This window comes from Polypterus senegalus, chromosome 1, assembly GCF_016835505.1.
Source record: "Polypterus senegalus isolate Bchr_013 chromosome 1, ASM1683550v1, whole genome shotgun sequence".
NCBI classification, from domain to species: Eukaryota; Metazoa; Chordata; class Cladistia; order Polypteriformes; family Polypteridae; genus Polypterus; species Polypterus senegalus.
Genome location: NC_053154.1, coordinates 77,518,797 through 77,544,423, shown reverse-complemented (window position 1 = coordinate 77,544,423; position 25,627 = coordinate 77,518,797). Strand labels below are relative to the sequence as shown.

Here is a 25,627-nt window from a genome sequence, read left to right as displayed (position 1 = left end):
TAGCCGTGCTTCGCAGTGGCGAAGTACTGTCTTAAAATTTTTATTAAGAAGAAAATTAAACCTTTTTAAACTGAGGGAAAAGATACCAATAATTATTTGTGAAGGATCTCTTTGTATACCACATTGTGAGTTCGGCCCTCCGGTTGTAGGCTATGGACGTATATATGTACATAAGTAGGATTCAGTTAGCGTTGGGAACCTGCGTACCAAATTTCTTGAAGATGGGCCCATAAGTAACAAAGACCGTTGAAAAGTTCAATATGGCGGCCGACAGTGGCATCATACCACCGAAATAAGTACCAAATTTCAGCCTTCTACTTACACGGGAAGTTGGAGAATTAGTGACGTTGGAAAGTTCAATATGGCGGCTGACAGTGGCGTCATACCACCGAAATAAGTACGTACATTGGTTTCGGTTAGTGCAGGGAAGCCGCCTACCAAATTTCGTGAAGATGGGGCCATGAATAAGAAAGTTCAACATGGCGGACGTTGTTGACCGTTATGACCGTTACGTGTAGAATTTCGAAATGAAACCTGCTTAACTTTTGTAATTAAGCTGTGAGGAATAAGCCTGCCAAATTTCAGCTTTCTACCTACACGGAAAGTTGGAGAATTAGTGACATTGTAAACTTCAATATGGCAGCCGACAGTGGCGTCATAAAACTGAAATAAGTATGTACATTGGTTATGGTTAGCGCAGGGAAGCCACCTACCAAATTTCGTGAAGATGGGGCCATAAATAAGAAAGTTCAACATGGCGAACGTTGTCAACCGTTATGCATAGAATTTTGAAATGAAACCTGCTTAACTTTTGTAAGTAAGCTGTAAGGAATGAGCCTGCCAAATTTCAGCCTTCTACCTACACAGGAAGTTGGAGAATTAGTGACATTGGAAAGTTCAATATGACGGCTGACAGTGGCGTCATACCACCGAAATAAGTACGGCGGCTGCGTACATTGGTTTCGGTTGGCGCAGGAAAGCCGCCTACCAAATTTCGTGAAGATGGGGCCATGAATAAGAAAGTTCAACATGGCGGACGCTGTTGACCGTTATGCGTAGAATTTCGAAATGAAACCTGCTTAACTTTTGTAAGTAAGCTGTAAAGAATGAGCCTGCCAAATTTCAGCCTTTTACCTACACGGGAAGTTGTAGAATTAGTGATGTTGGAAAGTTCAATATGGCGGCCGACTGTGGCGTCATACCACTGAAATAAGTACGTACATTGGTTTTGGTTAGCACAGGGAAGCCACATACCAAATTTCGTGAAGATGGGGTCAGCCTTCTACCTACATGGGAAGTTGGAAAATTAGTGATGTTGGAAAGTTCAATATGGCGGCGGACAGTGGCATCATACCATCGAAATAAGTACGTACATTAGTTTTGGTTAGCGCAGGAAAGCCGCCTACCAAATTTCTTGAAGATGGGGCCATAAATAAGAAAGTTCAACATGGCGGACGTTGTCGACCGTTATCGACCGTTATGACCGTTACGTGTAGAATTTCGAAATGAAACCTGCTTAACTTTTGTAAGTAAGCTGTAAGGAATAAGCCTGCCAAATTTCAGCCTTCTACCTACATGGGAATTTGGAGAATTAGTGAGTGAGTGAGTGAGGGTTTTGCCTTTTATTAGTATAGATTAATTACTTTAACTATGTAATCTCTTCTGAGGTACATATTCAATGCAGCTGTTGCACACTGCAAAGCTGACAGAAAGTAATTTAACACAGGCCTGCTAATACAGAGTCCATGTCCACCTTGACTGTGGATAATTGGGTACTAAAATGGCAGATATAAGAAAAAAGAGGTCCCAGAAGGCTCACATTTATTGAAAAGCCATGCTAAAGGGAACAGTGAGACTGCAGTACCTGTTGCAGTTGCCAGGGAATAGCACTGTATGATCGGTTTAATACTAGCTATCAGAAGCTTGTGCAAGACATATGAGTGATCATATGGTCCAAGGGCAGGGGCATACAAAGAGACCACATGCACTATTTTAGGGAGTCTAATATCTAGCGAAAATGAGCAGGAATTAATCCTATGTAGCAGCTGTTGTAATTCTTGTTTGTGAACCTGAATGTGATTTTTTCATAAATGTTTAATGTTCAGAATCACCTTTTGAGATGTTTGATACATTTTTCAATTACTTTAATGTCATCTCAACACCATTTTGTATTCTGTTTTTCTCATTTTCTGGTTGTTTTCCATGACTGTAGCCACATCGTTGATGACAATGATGTCCTTTGCTGGTGATTCATTACATCATGTCATATGATGTCATCACATTGCTGTTATATAAGACTGTATTGTAATATGCTACAATTTTTGTATCCAAGCTCTGGATAAAACTCAAAATCTAACACTGATTTTGGCTTTAGATAGGGAAAGTTTATTAGACAAGTTTGCATTTTTTTGGTTTTGTTTATCTCGACTTTGATTTTCTATTCAACTTTAAGAACTGGTTCTCTCCTGCTTATTTTTTATTGACATCACTTTGATCCCAGACCATTTTTTGAACTCCCGTTATAAAGGTCATTTTTGTTTTCTAGTCAATTCGAGTAGTCAAAGTAGTGAGATACTGCTATGACCGCAGAAGATGACAGAAGTTAAATGAAATGCTTTCAGGAATTATTTAAGAAAATTTCTGGGTTTTCTGAGGTGAGTAAGCAAACATGCCACTGAGATAAACAGAACAGTTCAAGTTGAAATCTAATTTGCTGTAACAATTATTTCATTTGTGTGTTTTCTAAACCTGTATACTAAACGAGTATGAATTAGACTTCTAACAGGTTCCATACTAAAAGGTCTAGCTGAGGTAGGCTGGGGATGAGTGTGCAGCACTGAGTTTAAACTCAAAGTAAATGATGTTTTGTTGACATCTCTCATCTACTGTTTTAAAAGTATACCCTATAATTTTCTTTATTCTGTTCTCTTCCTGTTATGTTTGTAACATGAGTAACATGAGTAATATGAGTAACATGATATTTTTTTCCCAATGGACGTTTTTCATATCGTTTGCATTTGTGCAGCATTGGTCACCATTGACTTATCTTACATCAAAAGCTTTTTTGAACATGAATTAAGATGATTCAGTAGATGGAAAAACATATTGTAAAGGTATGCATCACTAATGCTTGCTGAAGACACTTACAAAGAACCTGTAAAGTGGTTATTCATCAGCAATATGGCCTACTAAAATTTGGAATGGTCAGCGGAGGCTTAAGTGAGATATACATCTGTTGATATTGTATACCTCAATATAAGATTTGTGAATCCTTCATATTCACAAGTTATTTTATCAGCAGTAGTATTCCACACTGAACAGTGATGACTAACCACTGTACTAAGACCAAAAGAAGTTATTGTCTTCTTACATTAAGTTCTTACAGTAAGTGAGTAATAGATGCTTATCTGCAGTAGAAAAAAAGATGCTTATCTTTATTTGTATCATACCATTGCACCACCATTTTGTACTCTCTGTTTTCTTACAGATATTGCCATTTTCTGTTCCGTTTTTTGTGGGCTCCACAATGTTGTTGTCTGTAACTACCCCAGTCATCAGTCTTTCAACACAGTCGTGATGTGTGACGTAATTTAATCACTGCTAAAATACAGCTGTGTGCAGCAGCTGCATACAACTTTAAACTTCTCCCTAATAAATAAATACATTTTTGGACAGCAGTGAAGGAAAGACTTAACAGAGAGAATTAGGAAGTTTAGCTTTAATTTGTGGGTTAATGAATTTATCATTCCTATATATTCCTATATGTTTTAACTATAGGTTTCCTTGTCTTATCTAGTTATTGAACCCCCTGACTGCCTTAGACTACTGTTTTACTTTATGGAAAGATACCTGCTCCTTACCATCTCCATAATTAATTAAGTCAGTCCTCTGGACTTACCATAAGTCAGCTTGGCTTACATCCTGATTTTAAACTGAAAATGCACAGTAACTGAACGTTTTTAAAACTACATTGGTTACTGCCACCTATTCAAGATTTTAGAAAGATTTTGTTGCACGTTATGCTCTAGTAATGTTTTGGCAGCTGGGTAATACTCTATATATCCCACAATATTGAAAAAGTAAAATCATAAACAGCAGACATATGAACTGATGAAGTATTAAGCTCTTGAACTCTAACTAAAACCTTCAGACATATTTCTTTCATTTTCCACATTCACATTTTCACTTTGATGATAAAAGGTCCCATCTGTGAATTTTTTGGTGCAATTTTGTGGTTTGATGAGAAGAGTAATAATCTTTTGGTGAGATCATTTAGCTCATTTCCCATCTTAATTTGCAATGATATGTTGGTTATGAACTCATACCATGTACAATGTAAAGGGGGAGGTGACCCAGCCTTTGTTTTCTTTTTTAACAGAAATCTACATTAAAATATTTTTAGGATAATCTGTAACAAGTTTTGAGTGTCAATAATAAAACTGCACTTTTATCTCCTAACTCAGAGTATCTAAACTATAATTATGAAAAAGGTAAAAAATGTTGAATTTTAATTGACTATTATAAAACAGTGAATAAAAATATTTTTCTGATTTTGGTTGGGCCACTTGCCTTACATATAAATGTAATAATTGAAGACAAAAGTATGCATTTAAATAGTGTATTGCCTGGATTTTCCAGTTAAAGCATATAACCAAAAGGAAGAAAGTAGACCAAAGGCAAAAAATAAATCTCTGGCTGTATGTCTATAAGTGACATACAAAAAAAAATTCAATAACACTGTGGTTGGCTTGCTCTGCACTTGTCACAAGCTCAAATCCTGCTTGACTTACGCTTTATGTCCGCACATAGATCAGCCAAGACACAGAATGGAAAAAAGACAGATTTAGTCTGCTGAATTAAAGAAAAGAAACCTCTATTCATCTGGTTAGGTACAATAACTCTTCTATCATTCTGGTCTCTGCATCTCTCAGTTCAATAGGTTGACTCTTTGATAATTTAGCCCTCTATCGGGTCAGGGCAGGTTGGGGAGCAGGTACTGGTAGAACTTGCTGCCGCACCCACCACATAACGAAACAGCTCGGGATCCTGGTTGGCAACCCCCCAGGCAGACACGCGGTCCAGTCCCACCCTCAGGAAATGACCCTCTATCTGCCACAGCCAGGTGTTACGTGGTGTCCCCTTGGCCTGGTCCAGCCACTTGGGTCCTTAACAATGAGGATCCTGCAAGCCAGATCACCCTCGGGGAATCGCGCCACATGGCCATAGTGCTATGACCGGACGCTCCCTCACAATGCAGGTATTGTGCCTCATTTGGGATTCCGTGAGCAACCGCTCATTCGACACAAAGTCAAACCAGCAGTACCCAAGGATTCTCCAAAGAGTCACAGTACCGAATGACTCCAGACTTCGTCTCAGGTCAATGGATAGCATTCATGTCTCGCAACAATATAGGTAGACAGGAAGCACCAGGATTCTAAAGACTTGGACCTTCGTCGTTCTGCATAGATATCAGGAGCAGTACACACCCCTTTCCAGCAACCTCATGAACCACCATGCTCTCCCAATCCATCTATTGACTTTACAAGAAGAGTCACCAGAGACATGAATGTCACTGCCAAGGTAAGTAAACCTCTTGACATGGTCGACACTCTCTCCACAGACAGATACATCGCTGATGGCTGTGCCTAAGAGGGCATTAAAGGCCTGGATCTTGGTTTTTATCCAATATACTCACAAGCTCAGACACTCAGACTCCTCGCTCAGTTTCTCGAAAGCCCCGCTCACAGCCTCCATTGACTCCGCGAAGATCACAGCATCGTCAGCAAAGTCAAGATCATTGAATCTTTCTTCTTCAACAGATGCCCCATAGCCCTCTATATTATTTAATTTTGCAATCTTTAGAGAAGACCAGCAAACTTCCGATACCAGTATAACTAGTTTTTTTTATCACTGACACATCCTTCTTGAACTGAAACCTCCAATCTCCAGCCTAGACCAGAACAATGAGTCAAAGAAAGGTCCACTGGCCTAACAAACACATCCGAATTTCCTTTGAATAGTAGACCTTATTGCATAGTTCAACAATATATTCTCATTCCTTAACTCCGTTACACTACTTTCAAATTAAATTCATCATCAGTGTCATTATCTGCAAATTACTATGCCATATATAACATCTTACAGCTTTTACATTTTGAAAGCTGACCCCCTCCTGAACTTAAAACTATGAATTCAAGCTTAATAGAAAAATATCTGAATGGAAGAACAAGCAACTTAGTCTAATGTGCTTAAGTAATATTGAGTCCCACTTCTCCTGTCTTTAATATTCATGTTATTTAACATGCTACTTAACTCAATAGTTTCACTCATTAACTGTTACATTCTCCCACAATTACATTCATTAGTACCATAAAAGGGTAGCCATTTCTGCCTCCAAAGGAAAAGGTCTCTTCACTCTATACGCTGAACTATTTCTGCACTTGAACTTATGACATTTCACTTAAAAACTGTCACAGAGCAGAAAAAGCAAGAGTACTAACTTCACCCGATAAATAAACTTGAAATTTATTATTTCTTTATCAGTGCAGTCAGTCATGCTTCCTAAATAGTCGTGGTCAAAAGTTTGATGAATGACACAAGTATTAGTTTTCACAAAATGTGCTGCTTCCGTGATTTTAGATCTTTTTGTCAGATGTTTCTATGGTATACTGAAGTATAATTACAAGTATTTCATCCCTGCCATCCTCCATTCAACAGCTCACTCCTTTGTAGAGCAAAGGGCATAAAATAAACAAAAACAAAAGAATGTATTGTAAGAAAAAAAAACACAGAAGTGCACACAATACACAACATAATAATCAAAATAGATATATTCTCATCCACTTTATTCTACACTCCCTGCACTGGTTACCGGAAAGAGTTCTCAAGCCTAAATCAGATGCTACTTCTAAGGCAGGCAGTGAGATTTTTTTCTAAGATCACAAATTATGTTGCAAACTCCTTAGGCTGTTCTTCTAACATTCCTTTCTAATGGCCCCAGGTGTCTCTGCAATCTTGATCACCACATCTGATTTATAGAACTAGTCATATCCCAGGTCATTTCATCTTTTATGACCATGAACATGGTCTCATTTATATTGCACTTGGTCTTCTTCTTGTCACCAAACAGCAATACAGACTTTTGCAATAATTTCCATTGTACTCTACAGCTCAACACTCATATTGATATTTACTCCAGGAGTAACATGGCAAATTCCAACTGAAGATAATGTAGTGTCATGTATGGAACAGTGTAAGATCCTGGCTGCTGCATCTACTGTATGTCGAATGATGCCTTAAGAGCATGGTTGAATGAATTCCTAGACAAGTTTGGACATTACCTGGAAAAATAATACTACTTTTTCTTTATAAATGTATAAGCCTGCAAATAAATGCACAAGTGTATGCGGTCATGTATCCTTTGTTTTTGAAATACCCTTGTACAAAATGAAATATCAAAGGATAGTTAATAGGAGCCAAAATGGACAAAAGCACCAAAATACAAAGGATTATCGACAGCTCATTACAGCATTTCCAGAACTGACCAGCAATCAGAGCCATACAATAGCAAGTTCCTGGGTTTGATCAACTAGGACAGAAGACTAAATTATAAAATATGTTCAAGAAGGAAATTAATAGATTCAGCTATCTTAATTGTATGAATATTGTATGAATATGAGATATCCTTATTTTCCTTGTAATTTACTTCACTAAGGAGCTAAGTAGGCTGGTTTGTGTGGATGTTTTCTTCAGCACTAACAAAAAATATGGAAGATTTTTTTAATTGTATTTGCTTGATGCTATTTCAGTCGAATGTGTAGGCAACATAAACAATAGGCCACGCAAGTTATTCAGACACCTCCAGGCTTTGAGTAATTCTGACAGTCGTACACAAAACAGAAAACTACATAGAAATATGTAACTTGTGAAAATGAGACCTTATGCAGGTTAATTTTTATTACTATGGTATATGCATTTATACACAATATAATGTTATTTAAGTTATTGTAAATATGTTGGTATTTCACAGTGCCAATAAATATTTAAATAAGTTATTTAAATGATTCTTAATGTCCACAGTCCACATTCTTCTCAGTCACAAGTTGTGCCACTTCCGTTTTTTTTCCTGACACATCTATCCTCCTTTACACATGAACTTTCCTGGAAACTGCTCTAAGATTTTTTGTTTGTATTTCTGATTTCAGACAACAGATGATTTGAATAATTTAGATTATTTATATATGTCTAATATTCCCAAATCCACTCTCTCTTGGTACTTGTGCCCTATCATGTATTGTGAAAGTGCTAGGCTGTTCCTATATTGCTGGCTAAGGAAAGCCATGTAACCAATGCAACTGTGATTTTATGGAAGGCAATTTAATTTGATTCACATCGGGATTAAGAATATAAGAAAATAGACTGGTAGGCTGATTACTTTGTACTTAATTAGCAATTTATACAGTACATACTGTATCTATGCAGCTAACAATAATTTTTCACACACCCATTATTATACCTGATCAAACCAGTTCATGATTGTCAGGAGAAGAACTTATCCTGATCTAATCAAGACAAAGCAGGAACTATCTTAGGAAATTCTCACTCACACACCCACACTTTCTCACATCACATCAGTTTAGATCTGCCAATTAACCTCACCTTCATCTCTTGAGAATTTGGAGGAAACAAGTATATATTACAACACACACACACATTGCAAACAGACAATAACTTTGCCAGGGTTCAAACCCAGTTTTTTGGACCTTTGAGGTGATGGCATAACCAATGTGTTATATGAAAAAACGGGATGCTTTTAAATCCTGCACCAGATGAAGCATAAGCAGCACACTAGGGGCAGTAGTTAATTAATAGTGATTCACAAGTATTTTTTATCAACAGTACCTTTTTATAGTGATAGTAATAATTATAAAAATTAATAATTCTAATTTTAACTTGCAGGTAAGTTAAGTGTGTAGGCTGGAATTGGCTCCAGCAGACCCCCATGACCCTGTAGTTAGGATATAGTGGGTTGGATAATGGATGGATGGAAGGTAAGTTAAGTGATTTTTTGAGAGCTATGCAGTGAATCAGAGGTGGGGATCAAATAAATAGTAAACAAATTAAAACAAAGAGATTACTTCACAAATTCCCACTTCTACCAGACTTCAATTATGTAAATCCTTTACAAAATCACATAGTAAATATGGGTTTTTTTGAGTCCCCCTTTTTAAAAATATTAACTCAAAGAATCATGTTTTAAACAAAGTGACTCAGCAATCTGATTATTGTCTACAACATTATGGTTAACAATGTAATTTCCTACCCTGTATAAATTAAACATTTCAGTACAGCATTAACTTCGTTTTATATGTTGGATACCTTCCAAAGCAAGGAGACACATCCTCCATTAGGGGAGGGGGGTGTTTGGGAGTATGCTGTTGCAGTCAAACCTTAATGAATTGCTGCACTATAATAAATTCCAGATGAAAAATCCTACATTTTTCCAACCACAGCATTGGAAAGATCCATTACTGTAAAAAACAGGACTTCACCCTACTCTTTAAAGCAAGTAAAAAGATAGAAATCACTGAAATACACAAAGAATGAGCATTTTCCATACTAGGGATAATGTTTGGTTGTCTCTATAAACAATAAAATGGGCTTCCTGTTTTAGACGTTTGAAGATACAGCTTTATGGCAAATACCTTTTATAATTCTTTCTTATCTATAGCGGTACTGTATATAAGAAAATGGGAGAATTGCTGAGTTGGACTGTCTCTAAGCGTTTCTTACACAATATTTGTACAGCCAAGATAATAAACCATCTAAAGGCTGGTCAGCAAAATTCTGAAATGTCTCAAATGTCTTCTTTGAAAATGAAGTGGACAATTTTAATTACAGGGAGAGATTTCTTTGAAGATTCAAGTGCTTTATTGTATTCATAAAGTTTACAAGAAAAAGTGAAATGTTACATAAGCTAACAATACCCTGAAATACTTGTTGGAAAATGGAGGTTTGGGTAGTAGTAGTGCCTCTCTCAGATGCTAAAACTCAGATTAGCTTCCACTGTGACTGTCTCTGCTTCTTTCTCTCTATACACTGTCTGCCAGGAAGATTCAGCCACGACCACAAAGTGCTGAGAGATCACTGTGGTCTAAGGCTTACTTTTCTAAAATGAACAGTTTTATTTATGTTCTGTTGAGCAGTACTGGGTGAAGATGATTGCTTACTTTTCTTATCCTTGCAATTATCTCAGCAAGTCACAAAAAAATAAAAAAATCATGTGGATACTGTAATTGTTAAGTATAATATGATGCAATCAAAGCTAAATATGTAAAATAATGTAGGGGTGCAAAACCTTCCACACATTTCCAGCACCAACTTAATCCATTTTAGGGTTGCATACTGGCTCATTCAGGCACAAGGTAGGAAAGAACTCTGGACCAAATGCTAGTGTTTACGCACAGCAGCTCATATGGTCATTAATGAACTGCACGTTTTTGGGATATTACAGGAAAATCTGTATATCTAAAGAAAACCTGAAGAGATACAGGGTGTGTATGCAAACTTTACACAATGACCAGGTCAGGATTGACAGCCATTTTCCTAGAGCTACGTACTGTATGAAAAGCCAAAGCTGACTTGTGTACAACTATGCTGTCCTGGTGAAAACCAGCATTCCTTAAATATACAAATTGGGTTAGTAAGCAAGTGTGGCCACTCAGTCAATTTGAATAATAATTTATAATCATCACCTCTAACTTTACTCTTGAATGTTACTCTGCAATATGCACAATTAAATGTATTTTGTATAGCAAAGTAATGTAACACATTCTAAGTCAGGAGAATGCCACTCAGATCCTCAAGTGCTGCAGTGATTGTAGGCTTTTCCTCTGTCATTTTCTTAGCTAAAATCCAAATCTTCCCATTAATGCAGCATGTCACTTCATTAGTAGATTGATCCTACTTTTATTCTGAGAATTCTGCATTCCCCAAAAAAGTGCATTTAACTTAAAAAATGCCAAAATGTTCAGTGAGTTTTCTTCAATTTATTTCTAAATATTTACAAACATAAAACTGATGAAAAACATTCATAAGGCAGCACTAAATAGCACTAAATTAGGAGGTGACCCATTTTATATGTGATTCATTTGTAACTGTGGTTCTTCAGCACAGGTGTTCCCCACCCTTACTCTAAGGGTAAATGCAATTATTAATGTGACAAAAAATGTCCATTACATTGCATGGCAATATTAGTGTAATATAGTACTGTTTTAAATAATTTAATTCTTGTATAAAGTTGTCAAGTTTTGAACCCTTGAGTCACCTGTAAGTCAAGCATTTATTAAAGAAGTACTTAGAAAAGTGTGGCATGCTTTAATTATTCTTTATGCCCAACTACAGACTTGCATTCAAGAAAAAGTCAAAATTGGTCTGACTGAGATCATGCCAAAATTGGTATAGCAGCTTTAAGCTGTTCTGTTTTACTAAGGGTTGTGAAAGCACATACTGTATATTTTTTCTACGGGTGTCTTTTTTCTGTTAACCCTTTGCAGACTACCTGCATGGCAATACTAGGCACAGGCAGAAACCCAGGATTTGAACTTGGACCATGGTGCAATATATTGCCATGCCTCTGTATTATTCCTTATTTGTTTCATCTTCCAGTTAATTATTTTTCATTACACATTTTTTTTTCTGGATAGTGTCAAAGGGAGTCACATCCTAGCCAGCAGCATTGGATGTAAGGCAAAAAACTAGTCTTGCATAGGACAGCAGTCCCTCACACTTACACATACACAATAGACCTGTACTGAATCACTCCTGACCCCTCAACTTAACTTCATGTCTTTGAAATGTGGGAGAAAACAAGAGGAAGACAAATTATCGATCCATGCATCTATTTTGTGAATCTCCTTTTCAATATAAAGAACTGCAAAACAAACATGGTTATCTTGGTGGAATCCGACACAAGACAAGGTAAGAAACACAGGATGTATTGTGCATACTCATATTCACTTATGTCACATAAGTTTATAGATGCCAACTAAAATAATGTTCAGAATTTCAACATGAACAAAGAAACTAGAGTGGCAAGAGAAAAACTATAATACATAGGAAGAATAAGTGGTTTTCACACACACAGACTCCTGAAACTATGTAACATTAAGGTTAATCATTACACTACTGTATCATTATGAATTAAATAGATGTTGAAATCGCTATGGACCTCCTTATGTGTCCCAATATTCAGTTCATAATATGACAAAATTTAGATTTTGCATGTTTTAAAATATTAATTATTGAGATAAATTACGCTATATTTTCTGCAGTATATATTCTAATATATGATTGACTTTTTATTTGACTTAAGATAAAACTGAAATAATGTAACAATAGGCAAAAATCAGATAATCCTTTCTAATAAGAAAATCACTTGATTCCATCGCACTTACATCTTATTTTAGTTTTTTGGCAGTCTCAACAGTTACATTATATTGTAAAACACACACATTGGATCAAGATCTAAATTTAACTGAGACAGTTCATATACAACATGTTAAAATATGAATTTAAAACAGATGGTGCTACCTAAATATACATTGCTATAAAGTAACTAAAGACCTTTAATATGAAATTTTTTGAAGTAAATCATTAAACTTTCAAACACAAGCAAAACTATGCTATAATAAATAAATGTTTAATCTTAATTAGCCAGGGGAAAAGATTTCCTAATTCCCATCTCCATACTTTTATTTCAGAGACACTAGCGTTATTATCCTTTTGCCTGTACAGCTTTGATGAAGCTCATTCAACATTAACTTTAGAAAACATCCAGACAAGTCAGCAAACACTGCAGCTGTCAAAAGTTTAAAGCAATTTCACCTTAGGTCTCTTGATTCTCCTCTTTCTCCTTCATTACCTTAATTTAAAAATCTTCCTTCAAGCACACCATCAGCAAGTATTTGGGAAACAGACCTACTTTGTAGTGTGATGAACTACTTGATTTTAATAAGCCAGTGCTTGCAAACAGTGTGTTTCATATCAAGTTTTTTTCTTTACATTCTTTCTTTCAGCACTGTGAAAATGAAAGTAAAAAATGCTTGACTTAAAGGAATTGTCCACCCAAAAATGATATTTTTCCTATGTTTCTTACCCGTGTGAGTTATAGTGCTGGCTTAGAAAAAATTTTAAGCTTAGGTTGTCATGGAGAAAAGACATAATGAAGATTCAAACTGAACAGGTGACCAAATTCAGACAATCGCAAAATGTGTACAACGTCCATGGAAAAAAGAAAACAATTCTCACAGAACTTTTGTTGCACAATCCATGTGTTCATTATCCATTCTTTATTTCTCAGAATGTACAAAATACATGCATTTTTTGCTAAAATATTATAAATATGTACTTCCAGAAAACCCAGCATAAAAGATAAAACGGAAAGGCACATTCCCAAAACACTGTGTGCTTGAAATGAAGACAGGATTCGTGACTAATGAATGAGGGGGATCTTCAATTGGTCCCATACAATTTGATTCTTCTTTATGTCTTTTCTCCAGGAAAACATGAGGTAAGTAACACATAAAAAGAAAAATATCATTTTTGGGGATAGCGTTCCTTCAAACCTGGATAAACTACTTTGCACAGGAATTCCCACGACATTACTAATATTTGTGGTATGTTTGACTCTGTTGGAATGTTGAAGGAATAAATTTTGCTAAGCAAATGTCAATAAAAAATGTCTTCATCATTCCCAAAAATATATATTAGTAGTACTGACCAGATTTCTGTGCCTATACAAAAATACAAAAAAGAGCCCTGATATTTGTTCTCAGTGTAATAATGATATATTACGCTGAAAAACATTGCAATAAACAATCTTGATATATGTCCTGAGTGTATTGATAACATATTATATTATTTTTTTCCTAGTCCTCTCAACCTTCATTTTTAAACCATTTTTTCTACTACAAAGCATTATTGGATTGGTATGCTTTAAAATTTAAAAACTTCACCTTGATATGAAAACAAATCACCCTTAAATCACTGTTTCAGTTTATAAAACTGTTGTTATTATTAGAAGCACATGTTGATATATTTTTAAATATTACTAAACCTATGTATACATAGGACCTTTAAGCATGCAGGTAAAAATATTAATCTTTTGGTTAAATGCTGAGTGGTGTTGAGTTGGGTGGGGTCTTTGAATATTTTGCCGTTAAAATGGACGTGTCCTAAATTATATTAAGTACTTTTCAAACAACCAGGAGTGTCCCATCACAATTTTCCCATTGTGCATAAGACTATATACATTTGCTGTGAAATGTTTCATATTATATTCTACAAAATATAACTCTACCAATTTAACTATAATAACAAAACATTTCCATTTTGTATTAGAAAAATTGTAGAAAATTATACATTTGTAAATTCCTTACTTCTAAATTGTTGTTAAAAACTTTCTGAGTAGGAAAACAAAAAAGTTGCTCCTCAAATTAGAATATTTCAAATTATGAATCTAAGCATAGTCAAGTAAGGCTCTCACTGGTAACAAAAAACTATAAACAATGCTTTGTAAATTTCCCCTGGATCAAAATGTCAACAAAATCATGGAAACTAGTCCTAAATGATCACCCTTGAATTACAGTGCAGCACACCAGGCTATTTTATTTTCCTAACTATTTCATTCAGCAAAGACACATTCTGATTTCAGTATATGGAGTTCTAGGATATAAATATCTTGAGTACCTGGAAACTTCCAAAACAGCTGCCACCAGGAAGGCTTACATAGCAGACATATGGGGGGCTGCTTGACGGTACCATCTCATAAACCACCAGGGCACCATTCTTAAGGTCTGCTCCTCGTGTCTGCTTCATCTGCCAGAACTCTTGCAAGGCTTCAACCACATTTACTGTGCCAAAAAAGAGAAAAAATGTGTAAGTCTATACAATAGGTTCACTAAAATAAATGGTTATTGAAAGTATAACAAAATTACTTTAAAAATTGGAATAAACTTGGTTATCTGTTGTGCAAAATGTGCAGAAGTCTTTTAATGTCATACCTTAATGGGAGCTAGCATATTCATAAGAAGTGTGTTTGCTAGATATTTTACCTCATTGCTTGGTCTACTCCATAATCAAGGTGAAGAAAAAAACTGAAAATAGTGACAGACCGCCTACTGCTTACTCTGTGTACCAACACAAGTTCATCATAGGTGTGGTATGGTGGTTTCACATCTCCACACCAGAATATAACAGGGCTTTAAGCAGCCTTTAAGAGATGGGGTATACAGAGCAAAGTGCTCGGTTTACTTACTGGTTTAGTGTCAAATACTCAAATTGATTTATGAGTTAAAAGACTTTACTCTTCAGTTCAGCAGAAAAATAATTTTGATTCAATAATCTGTGTAACAGGAGGCACGGTGGCGCAGTTGAAGCGCTGTTGCCTCTCAATAAGGAGACCTGGGTTTGCTTCCTGGTACTGTCTGCATGGAGTTTGCATGTTCTCCCCTTGTCTGTGTGGGTTTCCTTCCATAGTCCAAAGACATGCAGGTTAGGTACATTGATGGTCCTAAAATGTCCTTGGTGTGTGTGTGTGCCCTGCGGTGGGCTGGTGCCCTGCCTGGGCTTTGTTCCCTGTGTTGGCTGGGATTGACTCCAGCAGACCCGTAACCCTGTGTTAGGGTATAGCGGGTTGGGAAATGACCGACTAACTGACTAATCTGTGTAACAATTGTAAAAGCTCCGCAATGGACAATTAAACTGAACACTTTAATGGAAATGTGTCACCTTTTTGATGTTTTCATGCTGCTTTCAAGTGGTATACATATGCCAAAGCATTCTCAATTGATTATCTTGCCTGAAGAAGGGGCCTTAGCTGACTTAAAAGATTGTATATTATAATCTTTAAAGTTAGCCAATAAAAGTTGTCATTTTGCTTGACTTCTCATTGCATCCATAACGGCTAACACGGTACAACAACCTACTATTACAACACATTCTCAGCATATCATCTGATGTCTTATCTTCAAAAACACTTGTGATATAGTGAATGGTTCCTTATGCCTTGTTCTTTAATACTGTTATGGCTTACAGCTCTACCTGTCTTAAGAGGATGGAATCTGCATCTTCTTCATGCTTACCTTCTAGGCTCTTAAATCTGATCTCTTCTTTGTAAAATTTGTTCACACATTCTTTACAATATGCTTGTATTCGTTTGTCTTCAAGCTACACCAAGCTACTGCTATGTCAGTCTAAAACTGCCAAATCTTTCTTGTCAGCTGCTTTTCACTCCACTGTTCTTTTGATGTTTCTACTAGTTTTTAAGCTTTTCAATTCTTTGTCTACGGAGTCTATGATTTGATCTTTACGTTTCCTCCTTTCCTTCATGTCCTCCGCCTTTTCAGGTGCTATTAACAGCCTACTTATGTTCTCCTTTTTTTCTATTTACTAACTCAGTTGCTTTCTCAATTAAGATTTTCTTCAGATGTTGACACTTTTGTTGACTTTTTCTCCTTTCCTATGCCCCACTTAACTTCAAACCTGTTGGAAAATTCCTGTCTCATTTCTAGCTAGTGCTCTTTATGGAATCTTTTCCTTCCATATTTCATTATTTTTAATTTGTATATTTAAATAAGCATTTAACTAACAAGTGAAATTTGGCCATGTTAATAAATTACAATGACTAACAAATTTGATGGAGATGGGCAAATAAACGGAGCCATTTTAGTAGAACGCAACATAATATTTTGCACATGGAAGGTAAAATATTAACCATGATTATACTATGAATGTGGAGTTTGGAGCAATAATGTTGAGTTTATTAAGAAGCATAGATTAAAAAAGGCATTAAGTGGCCAATAGACTGGGATTCCTCAAATTGCTGTATTCATAAATCTGCACTTAATCTCAACCTGTACACTTTCCAAGAACTTGACAAATTTTTTCCATCCTTTGATATTTTGGTAATGATGCACTTTTGCAAAGAAACATTTGAGTCTTTAAATAAATATATCAATCATATTTATTCTACATAGTGCCTATAATAATATAAATGACCAAATGTTTCCAATTGCCTGCATTTCTGAGATTCTAAATGTTATCAAGTGGTATTGTCCAATTTGATGTTCTGGTGATAAACGATGTGAATGCAATGGGCTGACAGACCCAATTGCTACAGCCAACTCGATGCTTTCTTAGAAGAAAATGCTGATCTGATTTTTAAGTTATTTGCTTACAATGTGAAACACTAGCACAGTGAAACACACTAACTGGGCTTAATGATAAATCCATCTGTTTAGATCATGTAATGCATTTATGAACCTCTGTTCACCAGGTATGCCTTACACTGTTTTTTCTTTTCCTTTGGACATGCTAGCCCTTACACTCCTCTTTCTTTGTGCTTCTTATTGCCTTTCTTCATCAGCCCTGTTTTGGATGATGTGATGAATGGACGTATGCCACATGGTTTACTCTCTTATACCAGCCACTTACCTTTGTTCATAGGACATTCCCTTCCCCATTCTCTTGTGGATGCTGGATACCATTATGCCCAAGCATGGGCACTGATGGCTGGCTGGATTCTTATCGCTTTATATATAGGGAGATTTTTATGAAAGGTTTCTTTGTATATATAGGTATCTGAACCCTTGACAGTCTGCATTTAGTTCTTTCAACTGTTACCTTTAGAAGAAGAAAATCTTTGGAAGTGTGTAGCTTCCATGTAACAAGTGATTTCTATATGCTTTTCACCTGAAACTAGTGAAAGATCAGTTCACCTTCCTTTTATTTGCTTGTTTGCTATACTGATTTGATTCCAAGTTCTGTGTCCCAGGCTTTTCAATTGTTTTCACATGTTCTTATTTACCTTCATATTCCAAAGGCATGTTGTTTCATTGTCTGGTAACTCTATACTGTCCTGGTTTAAGCATGTCTGACATTTTTTTTTGTGTGTAACCTGTATAATGGTGTCACCCAGGGTAGGTTTCTGCCTTATGCCTGCTTTTGGTTGGTTTCTGCTTTGCTGTGATACAGTTTGAAATGTAATGGATTATAAGGTAAGCCATGACATTCAGACATGTTGATAGGCTTTGTTATTTTTTTCTTCTATGTCATGTATATTCCATTATGCATTGCACTCTACAGTGTAGTGTTCCTATAACCCCAACTTGGATAATCAGTTTCAGAAAGTCTAAGGGTGCTTTCAAATACATAAACAAAATAAAACACCTGGTTCTCATAAAAACTTGTTGCGCCACAAGCAATGTTAGATTAATGGGGGTTGGCTGTTGTGGTACCTATTGGGAATAAGCCAGTTCAGAAGCATTTTCATCAAATTAATAACATTTCATTACATGCATGCATTTTCAAACCTAATGGATCCATTTTAGGGTTGAGATTCTCATGAGACAACCCTGTAGCTTCTCTCTCCTGCATTCTTCTAACTATAATTTGGTGAAAATATTTTGTTCAGTTAAGTTCATTATTTTTACATAATACTCTTGACCTTAGACAAGTTTAAAGCACAAGGTTACGTACTGACATACATACGAGACTTACATAACCATACACTTACATACTGTAAATAAGTACAGTTATTTAAATGAACAGTGATCAAAAAATTAATAAATGGTTGATCTGGTCCAGCTGGCTGCTCTCCCCATCTTTGGCATCATAAGTATGACACACCCTGGAGTGCAACTTGTCATCATTATTAGTAATGGTGCTTGAAAAACAACATGGACGCTGACTTGGTACTCAGTGTATGTGTAGCCATTAAAGTTTAGTGACAAAATGTTCAGAAAAAAATGTAAACACTTATTGTAACAATCCATAAAAGTATGCTCAAGTGTTAAGGCTAACAGTGATGATTTTGATGTGAAGCTTCTTGTAATTTCTCATGGAATTCATACAGAGCAAATATTAGATTTACATAGGCTCCCAAGCAGTCAAAATACTATAATCAAAGCACTGCTTCTCACCTATCAAATGTTTATACCACCATATCCTTAGAAGAAAATAGCTACATTTTCTGCCTTCTGTCTTACCCTTAAACTGACTCCACCTTGCTGATTATACAGTATTCTGTCTAGCCAACTGTTGAATGGAATACAACCAGACAACAACAGCAGCAGCGCAATTTGAAATAGCTTCCTCAGCAGATTGTAGCTATACAGTTTAGGCTGCTATATTTTGTTGCCCAATCAAGATTTCTTTGTAATATTTTTTAAATCACTCTGACATTCTGGTTTCTTCTCCATTGCTGCCAATTGGCATTCAGTTATGACATATCATGCTAATTTTTAGGTATTAACTGAATCTGTACAGCAATATGAGACAAACTGCTTTGAAGGATGCTTTATAAAATTGACCTGAAATACATTGTTATCTTCAAACCATTTTGACACATAATCCATATAAAATATTATTTGGTCCTGAATAGTTATTCCCAGTTTGCAAATTTTAGATTATCTTTCTTTAAAGCATTTCCTTAAAATGATTACATCCACATACTGATTTTGTTTTTGTGGCTCTATATGCAAACCACACTTGAATTTGAAAGCTAAACCAAACTTTTAGCTATTAAATTATTTCAAGATGACCCAAGCAGCTCTGAATCAAATAACAAAGAACAAACCATAATTATTAACAGTATTGGGAACAACTGCAAATAAATCAGTAGCATATATTTTTTAACTTATCAACTGTCCCTCCATTTGTTAAACACACTTTTAAAGTATAGTACCTCATCAACAGATTGACCCAACTCAGGAATTTGCTCTTGATGGGACCACCAGTATAGAACTAAGTAAAGAAATTCCAGAATTAGATGGGAAGCTTTCTTAAAACATTATAAGACTTTACTTTTTAATTTTCTTATAATTAAAAAAGTCATGTTTGAGTGTTTAAAATAATTATGCTTATTATCTCGGGCTGCACTCGAAGATCAACAGCTTTGGAGTATTTTGAATAGACAATTAACCAAAATAACTGAATGGTCTCACACTGCTGCAGTCTACTCTCTTCACTTTCTTTACATACTAATTTCTAAATAGTTTTAAAGAATATTTATTATGTTTTTGTCATATCTCCTATTCAGGATGAGCTAAACTTATGTGTAGCTTGAGGTAAAGAATAACCAAAAACCAATATATTACTGTGTTTTGCAAGTGTAATCAGCATACATGTAAAGTATGCTTGATTTACTTATATATACTTGACATACACTCATATATATATATACAGGTCAAATTTCGTTACAACAAATATCTTTACAACAAAATTTTCAAGTGTTTTTAGGATCCCGACAGTTTCCCCATAAGGCATAAGTCTATAAAAATTTTGTTACTACGAATTACATTCAGCAGATACTTTCATTACAATGAAGTGCCCAAAAGACCTTGAAATGCCTGAATGAATCACGCACAGAGCAGTTAGTTCTGTGGTCGCAGCTTAGTTGTGCTCAATGATCCCCAAACAGAAACACTGTAAATTTTTCTCTTTCTTCGAACTTTCCTTGTACTGTTTTTTTGCTGTGTTTGTTTTCCATGGTTGTCAGTGATACCTTTTGCTTATTGCTCGTCAACATTTGAAAAACATCCATTGGAATTTAACTTATTGTCACCCTCCTATAGAAATGGCAGACGTGAAAAGATGACAACAGTTCACAAGAAAAAAAAAAAATCTTGAAATTTTTGCAGCTCTTGATTCCGGCAAAAAGAAAAAAGATGTTGCTCGTGAATTTGGAATTTCGCCATCAACACTGTCAACTTTCTTGAAAGACTGAGCAAAAATAGAAGAAAAATCTTGTGTTACAAACCTTTGGACTCAGAGGAAAAGCAAGCAAACTTCTGCATTTGAAGACATTGAAAAACAGTTTTTATGTCGTTCAGTGATACTCATTACAGAAACATTCCTATTAGTGGGCCACTCATTCAAGAAAAAGCAAAGTCACTGTCTATCTCCTAGGGCCACGAAGATTTTACTGCCAGCTGTGGCTGGCTAATTCACATTTGGGATTGTTTTGGAATTGCAGCCAAAGCAATCAGTGGAGAAGAATCTGTAGTCCCAATTGAAAAAGCAAACAAATCGCATGCAGGTAAAATCAGGAAAATCATTTCAGCTTATGAGTCTGAAGACATCTACCAAGCTAATGAGACTAGAATTTTCTACCAGCTGCTACCGCATCGCACTTTAGCACTCAAAGGTGACCCATGCTAAGGAGGAAAAAAAATCTAAACAAAGGTTGACAGCTCTACTTTGCTGCACTTCAGCTGGCAGCCACAAAGTTATTCCTCTCATCATTGGTAAGTTGACCAATCCTTGATGTTTTAAGCGCATTACATTACTTCCTTGTGAGTATAAAGCAAACCAGCGAGTTTGGATGACTCAAGACATTTTGGGAAACTGGCTGCAACAATTTGACAAGGATATGAAGAAGAAGAAAAGGAAGATTCTGCTTCTGATTGATAACTGTGCTGCCCACAGCATGCTTCCCCATTTAGATAATGCTTGTGTTGAGCTTCTCCGACCCAAATGCACAGCAGTGCTTCAGCCATTGGATTCGGGCATCATTCGCACCCGGAAAGTGTATTATTGCAAGGAAATGCTGAGAAAAATTCTCATCAGCATAACTTGTAGACAGGAGGAGATGAACATTAACATGAAAGAAGTCATTGAAATGATTACAAATGCCTGGATACAAGTTAAAGAAAGCACTATAGCAACAAATGTAGAATCTCATTACTACAAAATATTTTTTAGGTCCCTGGCACTTTGTTGTAACAGAATTTGACTTGTGTATGTATATATATATATATATATATATATATATATATATATATATATATATATATATATATATACAGTAGTATATATAGTCACCCCATGAACTGTTTTTTTTTTCTTTTTTAACATATATATAGACATATCAACATTTGATCTGCATTTGAATAGTATCTACTGTATATATAAAGTGAGGGTGTAAATGCGAACATTAATTTTATTTTAATTCTTTTCATTTTTGTTACTATTTAATTTAATATTGTTTCTTTGTATCAGTATGCTGCTGCTGGATTATGTGAATTTCCCCTTGGGATTAATAAAGTATCTATCTATCTATCTATCTATCTATCTATCTATCTATCTATCTATCTATCTATCTATCTATCTATCTATCTATCTATATAATGTAACAAACTTCATGTCACATTTACATTTTGTTGCTCTTTGTTGTTGAAGTGTATATTGTTACAATTGGAAGAGGCCACACAAATTACATCTACATGGCATGTGTGCCAGGAGGAATTCTTTGCTGTCCAGAAAGAACACTGGGAGAAGGTGCCCAAGGTGCCATGAACACCTAGGCAAAGACCTGGACCTCTGGAACAATGTGCTCTGGACAGATGAGGCAAAGATAGAGTTACTTATCCACAGTAGCAGAAGACATGTTTGTCACAGAACCAAAGACAGTATTTGACCAGAAGAGAACGTGATAAAACTATAAAGCTTGGTGGTTGAAATATTATGGTTAGGGGCTTTGTTACTGCATCAGGGGCTGGGCTGCTCAATATCATAGAAATCACTAAGAATTCTTTATACTTGCACAGTCTGCTTGAGAATAATGTGAGACCTTCATTCATAAGGTTGAAGCTTAACCAAAAGTGGTCCTTGTAACATGACAATGACCCTAAATATACCAGTAAATCTTCTAAACAATCTTGGGAAAAAAAAAAGAATTTGAAGGTTTTGTAATGGCCAAGTCAAAGCGAGATCTAAAACTCACTGAGATTCTATGGGAGGATTTAAAATAAGCTGTGCAAGCAAGGCACTCCTCAAACACCGGACAGCTGAAAGAATTCTACATGGAGAAGTGGAAGAAAAGTTTCTCCCAGTCCATGTTAGAGACTGGTAGAGGAAATACCTACTTGAAGGGGCAATATCAGCTATTAGAGCCAAGGGTGGACTTACTTTTTTTCCACAGATAGAATACTGTTTAAATGACCAAGATCAAATCTTGGTAGGTTATATGTTAATAAAGAAAAATATTTCATGGGGTTTCCTTACTTTTTCAAATGATTGAGCACATACATATAAAATTTTTATACTGTGATGGTCTACCCTGGCAACAGATGGGCTTATGAATATTAAATTGTATAACTTAATAACCAAATAAATGGCAAACCAATCTAATGCATTCATGAAGATGATTGTGTTATACTGTTACTATTGCTTTTTAATGTTTAGCATGCATTGCTGACTTAGGAGAAAATAAAGAGAGAAAACACCTGTTTAGATCTCATATATAGTATTTATAGGCAAACAAATTCTTACTTGATTGGATAGATTTTTAAACAAAAAAATGTACTAATTTCTAAAATAGCTGCCATGCCTTAGTTTTTGAACTCAGCTGACAGACAAAGGAGTTCAGAGACTATATATTGCAATTTCTGAGCTGTAGCCTGCCTCCTACTTAGCTGAAGACAAAAACAACCAAACCACTGTGCTGTTTTCCAATAGCATTCTTTATCTCTTTATAAGAGCTTTTTAAGCCAGCATTAAATTAACAAAATTAAGTACACACTTCCCTGAAACGTTTTATTCCTTTCTCCAGCTTGGGCATTTGTGAAACGGATAACAAAGTAGTTAGCATTACTGCCTCACCCCTCCAAAATCCCAGCTTGAAAATTCAAATCCTGTGTTTGAATCCTAGCTTGAAATTTGGAATCCTGTTTTTGAACTCCAGCTTGCTCGTCTCTATGTAACAATTGAACGCTCTTCTATTGTCTGTGTGCATTTATTTCCAGGTACTGTGATTCTCCTCGCATAATCCAAAGAAATGTTTTGTGACTCTGTTTTTCATGAGTTTGACGTGTGCGTGAATGATGTTCTGGTATTAATTAGTGCAGGAGTCGCCAGCTCCGGTCCTGGAGGACCACCGTGGCTGCAGGTTTTCATTCTAACCCTTTTCTTAATTAGTGACCTGTTTTTGCTGCTAATTAACTTCTTTTAAACTAATTTGAATTGACTTGCTCTTGAAGACTCAGACCCCTTAATTGTTTCTTTTTCCTTAATCAGCAGCTAAACAGTAATGAGATACAAAATTAGCCAAAACAACTGGTATCCATCATATAATATCTGAAAATAAAGAAAGAAGAAGGTCTCAGGAATGTCAATCTGCTCAGGTCTCCAAAACATTTGGCCAATGCTCTTAGAAAAGACAAAATCAATAATTTCTGAAATGTCTGCTATTGCCCCACGAGAGCAGCAACAAGCCATGAAATTAAAGAACAGGTTTTATTAATGACAAGAATTGGCACCTCATTAAGCAACTGGTTGCAGTGAAATTGGTTGGAGTTTGAGGCCCTGAATTACTTGGTCTTCTGTTGACTCCATCACTTCACATTTCATTTCTGTTTGGGTGCCATTTAAGGAAAGAAATGAAGCAATTCAGAGGAATGATGAAGAAATTAAGGGGAGCAAATCTTAAAAAAGAAGTTAATTAGCAGCACAAACAGGGCACTCATTACAAACAGGGTTAGAATGAAAACCTGCAGCCATGGTGGTCCTCCAGGACAGGACTTGGCGAAACCCCTAAATTAGTATGTTATGCGGTGCTACTGCACATCATTAAGTGATGGTTCTTGTCTTGTACACTGCTGCCAGAATGTGGACCTCACAATTCAGAAATGAGCAAATGCAGGTTGGATAATTACAGGTTAGAATAAGTTATGTTCCCATGTGTGGGCCCATGACAGATACATTATGCATAAATGTCTCAGACCACTTATTCTAATACATGGCACGGAGGACAAGCAGTGTTTCTTGGCTGTATTGGGTGCAAGGCAGAAACCAGCCCTGCATGAAGTGCCAGATCACCACAGAACAGAGCCACTCACACACTAACACACATTGAAATAAAAGTCATTCAAACATCCGTATCCATACAGATCCAGTTTTGAGTCACTGTTCAGTCTCTTTGGAATGTGGGAGGAAAACCAGAGACCTGGAATGAAACTTACTGTACAAAAGGACAGTGTCCAGAACTGCATTCTAGCCACTGTACCATTGTGCCACTCAGACGGAGAATTTAGAATACAGTTAAAACGATGTGTTGTACACTGCTATGAAATGTTTTGTAATGATATAGTCAAAGAAGCGAAGACGTGGCAGACTGACCTAATGCATCCATGAGAAGGCTGCTGTGTTATACTGTAGCTCAGTGTAATTACATTCTACTGTTTAGCCTGCTTTACTGCTTGCCCTGTGTACTGCTCTCAAATCTATTTCTAAGGCAAGTGTGCCAAAATCGTCCACACTTGTGAGTACGCTTTTATAACTGGTTTCTACTTAAATCAGCATAAACGGCCTGTCAAATGAGAAATTACTTGTGCATTACAGTTGTGAAGAAACTTTGATAAGCATGCCCAAATAGTTCTCCTTATAATTTATTAAATTCAATGTAAGGAAAAACACCATTGAAGAATTTTGATCCAAAGATCCTGTTTCATTCAACATAAACACAAATTGCTACTGACGAGAAACTCTGTCTGGCATGAGCATTAATTGCAAAATGCACTTCAACAGTTGTGCCTCACATTTGGCTTCCATCATAAAATATAATCCTCAT

General features: G+C 35.9%; 1 protein-coding gene across 1 annotated transcript in view; it reads right to left on the bottom strand.

Moving 5' to 3' along the window:
* lix1l (limb and CNS expressed 1 like) overlaps window positions 1-25,627 on the bottom strand; it is a 52,363-nt gene that overhangs the window by 13,507 nt on the left and 13,229 nt on the right. The window contains exon 2 of the mRNA XM_039751219.1: window positions 14,749-14,912. Within this exon, the coding sequence (XP_039607153.1) occupies window positions 14,749-14,912 (164 nt within the window). The remainder of the gene's footprint in view (window positions 1-14,748; window positions 14,913-25,627) is intronic.